Below are 15,435 nucleotides of genomic sequence, written 5' to 3' on the forward strand. Positions count from 1 at the left end.
CTTGTGTATTATGGGCAACTCACTCAAGTTTACGCTGTGTAAAACTCGAGAACAAACCGGTTTCTTCGTTAGTTTTTTCAGCTAAGCGCGAGGCAAGACAAAGAAAAGTGACGGAATATATGGGAAATCTATAATTTGGGCTATATATTTTCACATAAGGGGGAGGGGTAGAGTATTTGGACAGTTTGAAGTCAGAAAACAATTCTTTCTACGTATGGCCAGTAAAAAATTACAGAAGAATGACGAGTTATCTGGAATTTTTTTTTACAAAAAAAAAAAGTAATGTTTCACTTAAGTGTTTTTCCGAGTGCTAAGTGTTTTTTTTCAATGACCGTTTTTCCAAGTATTAAGTACTATTATTAGGTTAATGTAGTGTACCATTTCAGCATTTAATGATAACCCCTGATAAGAGTATATGTTATGTGTGACCTTCATTTATATTATTTTATAATGTTCATGGCCGCATATTTGGCTTTAAAATTCATTTCTCTATATATCCATTTAATAAGCAGAACACTTGAACCAAAGAAACTTTGTACGCAGACCCGCTATACTTTATTCCCCCCCTCTAATATGCAAATATATAGCCCAATTTATTTCTAAAGTAACGAAGAAACTAACGAAAAAACTGGTGTGTTAACGAATTTTACACAGAGTAAACTTGAGTGACTGGGATATTTTCCGCGGGGGGATATTTTCCGGGGGGAGGGGGTATTTTCTGCGGGGTATTTTCCGGGGGTTATTTTCGGCACGGGGGGTATTATCCGGGGGGGCGATTCGCTGGGGGTGGGGGGTTAAACGCCTAGAACCCTGAGTGATAGATCATATGAAAACAAAAGGGATGTAAAGAAGGTGGAGAAAGCATTAAAATATGAACTAAGGAGGTGCGAAGTCTTTGAATCACGTATAGCTAAATCTGAGGATATTTTACATGTCCATTCTAAAAACAGAACGGTTCTGGTGCAATAATACGGACAAATCTAAAAAGTCAAGTTTAGTTAATGCTAATGAAATAAAATAAAATAGGATGAATATATAATAGTTTTGAAACAAATTTAGTCTATATATTTGCACATTAGTGGGGTGGTGGGGGGGGGGTGAAGCATAGTATATATTAAACCTAACCTAACCGAGGTACCCTTTTCCCCCTTAAACCTTAAAAAACAATCGTTTAAATATTGTTACTCATTGAGAAACCACGGCTTTGCAGTTATTTATGTTAGCGATCTCTTGAGAATAGCTTGTTTGACGGGTTTTTCGTGACTGGTTTCCTTGTACAATATATAAAAGTCTCCGTATTACAAACCAGCACCAAAAGAACTCTATAACATATAACTTCAGGCAGATTGGATAGACAACAGTAGACATTAGGTTCTGAAATTTTGATACCATTTTTGGCGTCTATAAACATATAATGCTAAGAGTCAATCAAATACCATGACAGTACAACCTCACTAATATATAAAGTGACTTGACTTATCTTGGTTTTTAATAGCCGTATTAAAAACACCTTTCTTTCTAAATCTTCCGATTTCGTATTTATCTAATTGGAGAATAATCATTTTGCATTAGTTCAACGTTACAGATAAAAAGCACCTCGCGTTCGCCGACGACTCTTATCTCCTACTTGTCTCCACCCCTTTTATTTAAGCAAACTGTTGGATTCCATTTTTCAGTCAGTTTCCATAAACTGTACAATAAACGATAGGAGTTGTAAGTGATTTGTGGATAAAAATAGAATATTAAGGAGGTGATTATGACGAAAGACGGAATAAGTATTTGTAAAGACTGTAGAAAAGTTAGAAGAGATAAACTAAATCAATCACTGACTATTAGTGTGCTTTGTATAGTAATTTTTCTTGATTTTGGAATGTGTGCCAGTTTAAGCTCTAGACCTACAAAAGAAGATTTGTCATTATTGGATTGCTACAGTAAATGCACTCAAAAGGTAATTCAAGCTGCTATAAAACCTTTCCACGAATTTTCACAGATATTTAAAAGAAGACGGAATATAGGCCTATGTGGTCAGGGGTCTCACTTCTTCCTTAAACAAATTGCATTAAAAAGCTAAGGCGAATTATAGGATAGAAATCATATGGGGTAGGAAAAATAAATATCCCATTTGATTCCCCATTTAACCTAATTCACCCTTTTAACTCAATTAGGCTAAATGCTGTTTCATAGGCACCATTATTTCATTCCGAGTTTCATTGATTTTCGCTATATTAGGCTATATAATATTTTCAGGTTCTTTTCAGTGGGATCGATTCACGAACGTTTGGACAGAGGGAGAGAGAAAATGTCTTTTCAGAAGGCGGTAAATCTGTCGTTTTATTAATTTTGTCAATTAAAATATAAAAAAGGCATTAATACCTAAAAGGTATTTTTCAAAATCTGAGGGAAAACATGCCCTCCTCTAATTGACAGACACTTGACGCAAATGGAACGCACCTTATTTTACGTTGGCTAAAAACCTGTGCTGTGATTGCGCTTGAATACCTTGTGGAACACTATATTTACCAAATCATATTATTGAGTTACGACTAAAGTGAATGCACCACTTGATGCCTTTATTTATGCTCTTTACAAATATAATAATCATTTTTGTTGGAAATTAATTTTAGTCCCCACACCTATATATACCACTACCGTGTATATATTCTCACCTTAGGGGGGTGGGGGGACCGATTGAACGGACCTCTCATGTACCGCAGACCTACACTTACACCCAACCCCATACTAGGACCATCTCTACACCGAATGGTATATATAGGGGTGGGGGCTAAAATTCATCTCCGACAGAAATTATTATTATATTCGTAAAAAGCATAAAAAAAGGCATCGAGTGGTATATTCAGTTTAGTCGTAACTCAATAATATGATTTGGTAAATATTTACCCTAAAAAAATAACAACTAATATAGCATACTGATTAGCCGTATTATCCCTATTTCTGTGTTACAACTTCAGAAAATAGAGGTATGTCTATTTTCTTCGTCTTTGCTAAGAGTACTGTGGATTTACACCAAAATCAAAAGTTCGGAATAAGTGTAAGAATTTGACTGAAACGGTGATAGCGTTTTCAGAATCCTTAATTGAGGGGCACCCACTTTCAGATTGTGTCCTAAACATGGCAGAAGTGTGACAAGCGTGGCGGAACTGTACGGCAAAAGTGGCCTTCTGGGATGTAAAGAATGTGGCGGGAAGTGTTCGTGCTCTTGTCCTTAATCAAGAAGACCAAACTCTAGCATAAGTTAATAGGCATATATCCTAGGTGGGATTTTACTGGGTTCTGATAGAAGGATAAAATTCAATAAGGGTCGGTGAGACTTTCAAGAATCGCTCTACGACTCAACTTGAGTGTCACTACGACTGGCTAAATACTTGTGAGGCCTAGAATCCTACCCAAGTCCAGGGAACCTTCTTTCCAAGGCCTACCGTCCACGAGAAGTAGCCTACACTCCAAACTGAACTTAGACTCTAATAAGAAATAAGGAGGGTAACTAGTATCCAAGAAAATATACGATTTAAATAACTAACAGGGGCCAAATATTTTCGAAAAATGATGAGAAATGTTCAAGGTGCAAGCTGCATGTGTCTGAAATTTACCATCTGAACTATTTGCTGGAACCAAAACATTCGCGTTAAAAGAATGAAGGAAATCCTGTTAAAGAATGTTCTGCAACCCCATCCTGCAGGGAAATTTTCAGAAAAACAAAGTCTGAATGTTAACAAGTTTGTGAATTTTTCGAAAACGAAAATTGTTTTTAGCTTAAAATTTTTCTGGCCAAAAAGACCCTCTCTAAAAGTAGGTAGAGCAGAAGAGGTTATGTTCAACGGAAAGTTAATAGGCAGACACAACTTTCAAGAATAGACCTATAGTCAAAATTTGTTTCCAGATGATGTTTTCAAGTACTCTCCTTCGTCTCCATTCCCCCAGGTGACTTCATTTCAAAATTATATTGCTAAAATAGGCAAAAAAAAATATGAAAGAACAATCATATAGAGAAATCAATTATGACAAGCCCAGCCTTTTGCTCTAAAGATGAACACCAATATCGTATCAACTTATTAGTTTACTCTAATAAGTAAACATTGCCTGTATATATTCCGTTTCGTTATTTTGTAATGTTTGCTTAGACTGTCCTTTATTTACGATAATTTTTGTATTCATTGTTGATTTTTCTTATTCTTCCACTACCAATACAAGTTTTCCTATTCATACAGAAAATGAGATGAATTTACAGAACCTCTATTGACTTTGGTGTAATTGTGTTGCGGAGCAACGCTGTTGCCATTGTAGTTTCTTATGGTGATCAGTGATTTTGTTAACGATAAAAGTTAGGCTATAAATATGGCAAATTCGTCAAGATTGGATAAGTGAAACCGAGAAGAAAAGTCCTAAAGTTAGCAGAAATACCCAGAAAAAATACGAATTTTCCTTTTTGTAGCTTAGTATAATAGTATAATAAAGCACAAAAAATGTAAACAAAAAGATCGGGATCAAATCTGGTGGGAATTAGAAGCTAGTGTCCTAGCCATAGACGTATCCAGTATTTTGGTTGGGGGGGGGGGGGGTAAAAAAGGCATCAAAAATTTGTTTATGTACTGTTGTTACGTGTCTACAAATTGGGCAATTTTTGGGAGGCAGGGGGGCATACCCTGAAACCCCGCTGGATACGGCCTTGATCCTAGCTGTCCTTGGGGGGGGGGGGGGGTCAGAATCTGACCTACCCTCTGGGAGATGGAACGAGAGGGAACGTTCCTAAATGGTGTCATCAGGAAATCTAACCGAAGAGAGTGGTCTTCTGACAGCTTTCTAGACAATAAGAGTCATTGTCCTCGTTGTGCCCTTTCGGAATATGGACCCGTTGCAATCTGTGCTGAGGGAATTCTGTGATGGGGAAGGACTGGGTCCTTAAATTCTTGCCATAAACACTTATTCAAGAAGGGTATGTCATATTCAAAGCAAATTTAGGGGGGAAATAAAGGCAAGAGTTACAGTTGTTCCTTTTGTGGTCTGCACGATCCAATCTTTGTGGGAGGAGAGAGGGTAAAGGTTTCAAAATCTCTATTAGCCTTATTTTTTAATAGAACTGGCCTAATTCATTAGCAGACCTTGATCAGTAGATATAGTTAGGGCTTTGGTTGTCCGGGATCGTTCAGACCTCTGTGAGCAAAGAGGTTCTTTGTCATCTGCATCCATAAAGGCCCACTTATAAGGAGGCTTTACTAATAGTGAGACTTAGCTTGCGCTAATTTAAGCCAATCAGACCTTTGGTAGAATTTTCTAATTGGCTGGAATTTCTGTGGAAAATTCTGATTGGCTCAAATTAGTGCTAGCTAAATCTTAGTGTTAGTAAAATCCTATTGTGAATCGGCCTTAAGACTGACTTTTTGGATCTCAATTAAATTCGACAGGATTAGCAGCTAGTACTTTAGGATTCCAAAGCGATGAATATTGTCGCTTGTGTTTTCCGCCATCGTTCCCCATGGGTCTCTTGTTGCAACACTTGGCGGTATCCTTGGTACCGCAGGTCAAGTTATTCTTATTGATGAGTACATTTCTCTACGTCTTTCAATGCATTTTGTGGTGGACAAAGTGTTATCTACTTTATTATCCCTATCTAAGAGCCAATAATCTTAGAAATTAGCAAAAGGGTACCTGCAGGCATTTTTTAGGGGCCTGGGCTAGGATGTGAAATAGAAATTCTGAGAAAAATGTCATTTTCTAAGCTTTTCCATTTTGGTATATCTTTTCGTACTCTGTTGAAATGAGAATCTGAACTTGTGCCTATTAATGCAGACAACTTACTAAATACTATCACTGAATATATTATGTTCGGTACTCTTCTATTAACTGGACTCTTTTATATAGTGCTAGTTTGGTTAATGCTAATGAAATAAAATAAAATAGGATGAATATATAATGGTTTAGAAACGAATTTGGGCTATATATTTGCACATTAGGGGGGGGGGGGGGGGGGCGAAGCATACCATATATTAAATACGTAACCTAACATAACCTAGGTACCTCCCCCCCCCCCGAAAAAAAGAAAAAAAGAACACTTTAAATATCGTATACGCAATTAAAACCACTCTATATATTGTATTTCTCTACAGCGGTGTCTTGCATCATCCCGTAAAAACGTGTTTTTCAACGCGTCTCGAGTTTGAGATATAAAAAGAGTCCGGTAAATAGAAGAGTACCGTATGTTCTATATTCTATTTAATCCCCTTATATAAAAAAATCTGTTTTCTAAATTTAGTTTTCTGGCGCGTTTTTTGTTTCATTGTTTTAATGGAAACCTCATTTTAAGGTTTTTACTTTTAAGGTCAAAGCCACGACTACCGGAACTCTTCAATTTACTATTATTATGCGTACCTTGTAATTAGTAAATCATACCCGTTGATTTACTATCCTAAATTGCAATATTAGCTTTCCTTTCTTTTTTTTAATGGCGGATCGAATAAATTTTGGTCTTTATTGGCCGCAGGAATGGTTCGTAACGTCGTGGTGCTTTTTTTTGTTAAATTCGTCAAAAAAAGCTGGAGTTCACTCAGTTATTTTTTAATATTCATGTCTAGAATGTGTATCCTTAAGGATTGCATGTATTCTTAGTAACATAAGTCTATCCAGGGACTTATGGCTATCACGGCTTTTGAGAGGGATAAGGGGAATCCCCTTTATATTCCTATACCAACCCCCCGTTCCTTGCTCTCCAGCTCAAATGGTTTAGATATAGTTAATCTATTCTAGTGAATTTAATATGTTGAAAGTGGTGTTTGGCTCCCTTCCTGGGATATCATACAAGCCCTGTCCTAATGTGACGTAAATGTTGTAATTTATGTAGTTTTCGTGGTTCTTATTATAAAATTTCATGAAGTATAGGAAGCCGTTTCGGGGTTCCGGTTTTCAAGATGAACAAAAGAGAGGTTCAGTAATCGGTTATAGGGAAGCCAGCTATGTGACATATAAATAGATCAGGATTAATTCAGGTATAAGTTAGGGTGCATTTATTACAATGCCATTTCACAGGTGTTGAGGTTTCCTTTGTCATATTTTTTTGGGGCTGAAAGAAATTTTCTGACTGATTAGTGACAATAAGCTTCTGCATAACCAAGAACAACCATTTTAATTGACATGAATACTTTTGTATGATTAGTACTATTATGGGCGGGACTCAACCAAACTGAGCTGAGGTTCAGGCCATAATGGCCCATTGCCTCCAAATTTACTAAGTAATTAGCTATAATTTACTGGATAATTATATGTTGATAAAATTTCCAACTTCTTGTAAATTAAAATATCTGATATTTTATAAATAAAGTCCCAAATTATATAATAATATGAAACTTATAGAAAATGGTGGAAGGAAGTACCCAAATGTTGTTGTTTCGGGAGGCAATCAAGAATTTGTAGCCTCTCGAGCAGATGTCCTTGCTTTCAGTCCTACAAGTGCCCCTCCGATGTATCCGAAGCTATCTAGTTATCCGTCTCATCTGCCACGCTTGCCGTTGGCAAGATTTTATTTTTTTTCGTGTTAACCACTCTTTTTTAGAAGGGTCGGGAGGGGGAATCACAGAACATATCTTGCAAATATTCATAGGATTTTTCCGTTTCAGGTGGAAATTTCATTAACTTACTTTTTAGCTTTGTTGTGTATCTGAGGTCTCTGGCTACCACTCATGCTTTTAAATAGCCAACTTTTGAGTGTCAACGCAATAGATTTAACTGAATAACGAACGAATTGCTCCCATTTTTATCGTGTTTTCTTTTGTTTTACTCGTTCTTGGCCTCATCACAGAACGGTTGGTCGTAGGAAGTCGGTGGAAGTCTCATTCGATCGTAAATTAAAGCTTTCAATCAATCAATCAATTTATTAATACTAAAAAAAAAACAATTACAAACTTAATTTTTATACACGCCCAATATTCTCATATTTTAAAGTTCAAAAAAAAAAAATAAGAAAATTTTATAAAGCAAATAAAAAAAAACAGAAAAAAAACATACTTAAAAAAAAAAAAAAATGTATAAATAGAAATTTATTAAAATATGATAATTAAAAGTAAAATTAAAAAATAACTTAAAAAAAATATATAAACGAAGAGGAGATTGAAAATTAGGATTAAAAAAAAAAAAAAAAAAAAAAATCAGAAAAATATATTGAATGAAAAAAAGACATATAAATTTGGATGGAATGCAAAAAAAAAGAAGAAAAAAAAAGGTGAAATACTATACTGGAAATACCCGGTGAGAAGCTGCCTTTGCAGAAAGAGATAGAAGGACATCAGGAGGGATGAAGTTCCATAGTAAAATATATTGATAAACTGGAGACCTCTGACATGCTGTCGATGATCGCTTTGGTAAAATGAACCTGCGATAAGAGCTACGTAAAAAAGAAGAGTACCTACCTGAGCCTGACAGAAAGAAAAACTGCTACAGAGACGGTGGAAGTATACATAGAAAAGCAGAATGTGCTAAATAAAGGTAACTTTTACCCACAATACGATCCATCGGAGCTATTTCGATATTATTATAAAGTAAGAAGAAGGTTAAAACCGAGGTAGAAGAAAAGTAGCCTTCACTGCCCTATTTTGGGCTCTTTGAAGTGAGCAGAAAAGAGATTTATTAGTACTACCCCAGACAAAACAGCAATAGGAAAGGCAAGGAAAAATAAAAGCATAATAAAGAGAAAGCATAACATCTGGGGGAAGAAATGAGTTAACCCTGTATAACATTGAAGATTGACGGAGGACAAGGGAACGAGTATGAGTTATATGGGGTGTTTAAAAGACAGAAAACAGTCAAGATATACACCAAGAAACTTCACTATAGGAGTTTGCGGTATAATATCATTCCCATAAGCCAGGATGGTTGGCTCCCTTGCGTCTCTCATACGATAAGGGGTTCTAAAATGTACAGTGGCACTTTTTTGGCTGTTGAGATTCATACCATTTGACCAGCACCAATTTTTTACTTTATCAAGAAGACATTGAGCTAGGGAAGTGGCAGATGGCAGGTCCACTGCAGCAATAAAAAAGTTAGTATCGTCAGCAAAAAGAATAGGGTACAGAAGGGGATGAAGACCATCAACAAGATCATTAATATAAATTAAAAACAAAAGAGGTCCAAGCGCAGAGCCCTGTGGGACACCTTTCAAAATAGGCAAAGAAGAGGAAGAAGTACCATTAACCGAAACATACTGAGATCTCCCTGAGAGGTAAGACCTAAACCATTCAAGTGGGACTCCATGCACTCCAAATGAAGAAAATTTAGACAAAAAATCAGAGTGAACAGCCATATCAAATGCCTTGGAAAGTCAAGAAATAAACCCAAAACACTCGAACCTTTTTTAAGGTTAACGTACACAAACTCCGTTGCATCTGAAAATATAACCAAGGTTAAAAAACTAGGATTAAAACGATACTAGGGGTTAGTTATGAGAGACTTTCCTGCAGTTGTATTAGTACTAAATACAAATAAAGAAAGTATACTATACACTACTTTTTCAACAACCTTAGAAATTACAGGAAGGAGAGAAATAGGTATATAGTTTGAAATTAGAGATGAATCACCTTTTTTAAACAAAGTTACAACATTAGCAACCTTAAATAAATGAGGAAAAACACCAGAAGAAAGAGAAAGGTTAGTTATGTGTGAGATGGGGTTAGAAACAAACTGACAATTTTTTTTTAAGAACATTACAGCTCAAACCAAAACCATCAACTGAACGGCTACTTGAAGCACTTTAAGAGCTACTTTAGAGCACTTTTTAAGAGTCAACACCAATTTGAAACACATCAGCACCACATAGTATTGGATAACAATTCTAATTGTGAAAGGTGTACCTTGATGAAATTAGTATATTGCCAAAGTTTTGGGCTATGTATTTGCTGGCCTATTGGGTGTGAATCCCCTCCTTAAGAGTGGGGTAGATAGCCCCACTCTTAACTATGCTAATTTAGGTTCTTTTTAGGTTTAGTTTTAATTCATAATAATTTCTGTTCGTTGAAAGACTGACTTCTTCTATAGGTTAATTTCTGGTTATTTGAAATTTAACATTACTAAACTTTCCCTAAGACGGATCTTTTCAGTTAAGTGCATTCATTTTTGTTTTTCAAAGCTTTTCAGCAAGAATGGTAAAAGATGAAAAATGGGATATTAATGGATCACATATAACAGTCGAAAGTTCGAATTTTGCGAGGGGTAACCCACTCTAAGAAATCATGTACACTAAGTGGCGCGTGCCAAGCGTAGTCAAGCATTTGGGCACTATGCCAGCCATGGCAGAACTGTTCAGTCGACATGGCGTTCGGAGATGTCACCAAGTGGCGGGAAGTGGACAACCCTCGGAATTTTAAAGACGGCTTCGGACTTCAATGATGAAATGATGGAATTTATTTCACTTTTTTCTTGTTTTTAAGATGACCCATAGCTAAGAATTTATCCAGGACACATTTCATTTGTTAAGAGATAATATGCATTTGAATAATAGAGAGGGCATGGTACCCTTTCTCCAAATAGCCTCTTCATTGTAACTGATCTTAAGCAGAACACGCATTGAGTATTCTTTCATGGTAATTATAGATTAAAGAATATAAGGATACGTGTACAGAATATAGATGAACCTAACAGACAGGTCACACAGCCAGGGGCCAACCTTCAGCATTTTTATTGGTGGGGGGGGGCAAGAAGGGTCCATATCCGGATAGTGAACGGACATGGGATATTTTTTCTCTGCATTATTGGGGGGCAACTGCCCCCGCCCCCTGTCCATCCCAGACGACGCCCTTTCAAACAGCATTTGATTAGCATCCGCTTTCCATGTTTACCAGCTGTGGCTAAGTGGACGGAATTTAGCGAAACCAATAGGCCCGTTTTTTAGCACTAAGATCTTACATCTTTCTGCAAAGATTATCGTTTTTTAATTCATCTTTGTTCTAAGATCTTACAGCTCACTGATGTTAGCAAAGAGTGTGAAAACCGCCAGTGTTCTGCCCTATAGAACAATGAAGAGAGAACTTTGATGATATACTCGTGAGTGTTCTCGGACTGCTGATCAGAGCAGAATGATGAACGAAGTTTCCATAAAAATAACCAAAGATGTAAGATCTTTGTTCAAAGATTTCACTTTTAAGCGTTTTCTGACAAAAGATGTAAGATCTTAGCACATTGATGAGTGAAAAAACAGGCCTAATGTAGTATACTAGTATCATGTTAGCGGGTAAACACTCTTTGTGAGTAAATGCCTTAAAAGACATTCGAGCATTCTAATAGTACGTTCGAACATCACTTATCCGCTTAAAACTAGCTTTCCTGAGTGTAATCTGTAAATGATAAGAACAAATGCTTATCAGGCAACTTGTTAACTGAAACGCTATGGCCAACTAGGCGAATAACATCACTAATCACGTGTACTCTACTGTCAATGAAGCTCATTTGTAAATCACTGGAGTTGCGCCAAATTTCGTAACTACTGTCCCTTTTTGTTCTATACATACAATTTTATGTATTTTTCCCATTTTTGAAAAATATATCAAATTCTTTGTTTACATATGATGCCACTTATCCTGTAGTTCTGGGGTAAGCAGGTGTCACTTATCCGGGAACTAATACAGACCGTTTAAAGTAGTTATCCTTCTAACCTCTGACGTCACATACATACCGGGAAATGCTTAGGAATTAAAGTAACCGCCCTTGTCAGGCAAGTTGGACATCTTCGTAACCTCGAAAACCCATTCTCGGTGTCATAGATTGCGGTCTTATTCAGATCATATTGCTTCAGGAGAATCTTTAAAAGAAGAATATACCACTATCGTACCTGTATATTAGCTGCGATATCCGTGAATTCAGTTGTAACCTTAATGCTTCTTGCAAATTTCTGTGTTTTTTCCACAATGTACTTGAAAAATAACATCATGCATTCGGTATTTTATTCCGGCTTCTTGAAGTTGAAATTCATTGTGACTGCATTTTATCGCATTGAATTAAATATTCAATTTTCTATGTGGAGTTGATCTATCCTTTTGGAAATTTATTGTGTTGGGAGGAAGTACAAGATTTAAGCATATGAACTGTTTAAGGCTTACGACCACGTGCAGTTTGTATTATGTCATTTTTCTCCTCTCTTACGTTTTTTAATACGTTAGCGAAAGACAACAATGTTGCTATCTTTCTATAGGTGGGATTCAAGTCAATCCATCTGCTGAATTACATTTTTTTAATTCTGTGTCCGCTTTCTGTTGAGATCGTAGAGCTCCCGCTTTAAATGACAAAAATATCACGTGGCAGAAGCGCCCTTACCTTTCAAAGATTTTAGTGTTCAAAGCAAAACACCTTATCTTAACACAAGTCACTTCGCTCTCAACGAATAATTCTTCTCTATTTGCTGCAGAGAAATTGGAGGGTGAGGGAAAAATTAAGTTCAAGGTATAATCCTCTATTTCAGGATAAGGCAGAACATTCGTTCATAAAGTGATTTTTCTCGAAACTACGATTTTCGATACTAGACACGATCGTTTAGTCAATCACAAGCAGAAAATGATATACTTCCTTAAGGTGATTTATTCTCATGATATAAAATACGTATGAAAAACAATTTTCATTTTCTTTGCGGTCAAAACAATTTCCAGAACCAAGATAGTTTGAGTTTTTTCCGCCTTTTCTTTGATGTAGCATGAACGTGTGGACTTCATAAGGGTATTTCGGAATACCCTTTCACTCGCAGTTTTGTAGTCTCCTTAGCTATCAAGCATCAAAATATTTGATTCTCCCCCCTCCCCCCCAAAAAAAAAGAAATCTGATGACAGTCCAGTCTTGAAATCCTGCTTAGCTTCAAAAACACCGGATTTGATTTAATCCTACAAATGTGGTATGTTTTCGTCAAATGATCTTTAATCCCCATTTTTATTCGTTGCGTGTCTTTTGGCACTTAATTAATTGGCTTTGTTAGCTTTGCTCTGTAGTTGACAGTTTAATGTGGTGTGCTTTGTCAGCGAATTCAGGTTTGTTTGATCGTGTGTGATTTCTCATGGCGGCACTCTTTTTGTATCTTATTATTGATCTATGCAAATTCATTTTGATATTCGACTTTGTAACACAATTTCCTTGTTTTAATTCTCGGAATTTGATGATCAATTATTTGCTATTAAAACGATGAAATTCAGCGGCAGTCTGCTTTATGAAGCTTGTGAATTCGACAATTTTGTTCAACAAATTATTTCCTACAACTTTGCGGTTGCTTTTCCCAGATTTGTGTCAATTCTTTTGGGATTTCAATGTAATGTGATTGAATTTTACTCATAAAAATAGGACCCGTTTAGCGCAAAAGTTGAAATCCGTCCATGGTTGCCCGGAAATCAATGGTTGCCTGAAATGTTTTAAAGGTGCAAACCTACAAATATGTTTCTATGGGAGGAACAAGTGCCTCGAAAAAGCTTCTTTTTTTTACAGAAAAGGGCCATATTTCCCCGTATATTTGTATTTTTCTAATACATTTTGACCTTTAAAGTCCTGCTACCATCTTTGTGACCAGTTCTACCCCGTTTCCTTTATAAAGTAACACTATTAATACTAACTTCTATTATTACTACAAACTTATTAGCGAAATTTAGTGCAATTAGTACGTAGAAAAAACATCTTAATCAAAAACGAACAACGTTTTTCATAAAAGAGCAACGATTGAAGAAACTTAAAACGAGTAGAAATTAGCTAGTGTGATATGTCAGACGGAAAACGAAACAAAAATTCTTATGAATAGAGAAATGAAACTTAAAACATATTAAATAAAAAAAACAAGTTTTTTTTTTTTTTACTGAAAGTAAGGAGCGACATTGAAACTTAAAACGAACAGAAATCATTCCGTATATGAAAGAGGCTACCCCCTCCTCAACCCCTCGCTCTTTACGCTAAAGTGTGACTGTGTCGCAACTTCGTTTTTTAAAACAATAAAAAAACTTTAACGTAAAGAGCGAGGGGTTGAGGAGGGGGCAGCCCCTTTCATATACGGAATAATTTCTGTTCGTTTTAAGTTTTAATGTCGCTTCTTACTTTCAGTTAAACAAACTTGTTTTTTTATTTAATTTTTGAACTTTTTTAAATTAATGCAGGTTTTGATTTTGGCTCACCGTACATGAATAATTAAAACAAAATTTGCATATTAATTTTACTTTTATTTGGTTAAATGGCTTCCTCGAAAGTTGTTTAATTTTATTTACGGACGTTTTTATTAGTAATAAATATATGTAACTTACGAATAAACTTACGTAACGAACTTCTATAGTCATATATTTTTAATACGTATATTAGGGGGTTCGTCTTCTTCTTTTGATGGGCAGGACTAAACTTGATGAAATTTATATGTTTGAAATGAGCATAAAAATTTGATTCTTTTGATGTATCTATTGGTTTCAAAATTCCGTTTTTAAGATTTTCGGTTACTATTGAGCCGGTTCGCTTCTTACTTACAATTCGCTACCACGAACTGTTTGACATAAATATTAATGGCCAATGAATCCAAACTTACAGAAATTACCACACATAAGCGGGATGATGCTGCCTCTCAAACTCATCAATAGACCAGACTATCATTATTCCTTTACTGAAAACAAAAACATCTAGCTCCTTGTACAGTTTTTGTTTATTTATAGATTAAATTGATTAAAAAGATTAAATGCTACTCAGAATTCCAGGAATTGTCTTTTTTTGAAAGCAGTATATTCGTTTTAAACTCTATGTTTAGTTTCCAGTAAATCGTGAATGACACTATGCATAATGGGGTTCAATCACACTTGTTTGTGGTTGAAATTTAGAAAAAATGAACTGACTGAATAAAATTTCAATTTAAACAATTTTTTTGTTTTCAGTAAAGCATAAACGGCAGTCAAGTCTTTTAAGCGTATTTAGGGGGTAGTACACTGCGGTTATTTTGGAGTAGTTTCTTTTCGTTTTAAATCTTTCTTAATTGACTGTAGTAATTTTCACTCGTTCTAGGCTTGACTCTTATATTAGCTATTGTATACTCGTTTTAATTTTTAAATTCGCTTTTTTCTCTTTATAATTTGATTCTTTGATAACGACACTCTCGTCCCATGATTCAATTTGGGCTATGTGAAGGGTAAGAAAAATCTCATTTATTTTCAAATAACTGAACATCATACAGACGAGAAACACCCTCCTATAACGAATTATTTGAAAAAAACTACGTTTTCTAAAGAGTTAATGAGGCTGAGTTCCAAGTTCGAACCTTAAAACGTACTGGGATTAGGAGGGACAGTTTGGGGGCTGCCGCCCCCAAACCCCCCACTTTTGCAGCCTCTTTTGTTAAGATTTTTATTTTGGGGGTCTGCCGCCCCCCTCAACCCCCGCTTTTGCAGCCTCATTTGTTAAGATTTTTATTTTGGGGGTCTGCCGCCCCCCTCAGCCCCCGCTTTT

At 35.9% G+C, this 15,435-nt stretch overlaps 1 protein-coding gene across 1 annotated transcript in view; it reads left to right on the plus strand.

The window, feature by feature from the left end:
- The first annotated feature begins 1,705 nt into the window (after nt 1–1,705).
- The window catches only part of LOC148950425 (uncharacterized), an 81,535-nt gene continuing 67,805 nt past the window's right edge, over nt 1,706–15,435 (plus strand). Inside the window, exon 1 of the mRNA XM_089091600.1 lies at nt 1,706–1,948. Coding sequence (XP_088947726.1) covers nt 1,757–1,948 — 192 coding nt within the window. The 5' untranslated portion in view covers nt 1,706–1,756. The remainder of the gene's footprint in view (nt 1,949–15,435) is intronic.

The sequence above is a fragment of the Artemia sp. Qi Xiang Cuo genome, chromosome 7 (assembly GCF_049724085.1).
Source record: "Artemia sp. Qi Xiang Cuo chromosome 7, ASM4972408v1, whole genome shotgun sequence".
NCBI classification, from domain to species: Eukaryota; Metazoa; Arthropoda; class Branchiopoda; order Anostraca; family Artemiidae; genus Artemia; species Artemia sp. Qi Xiang Cuo.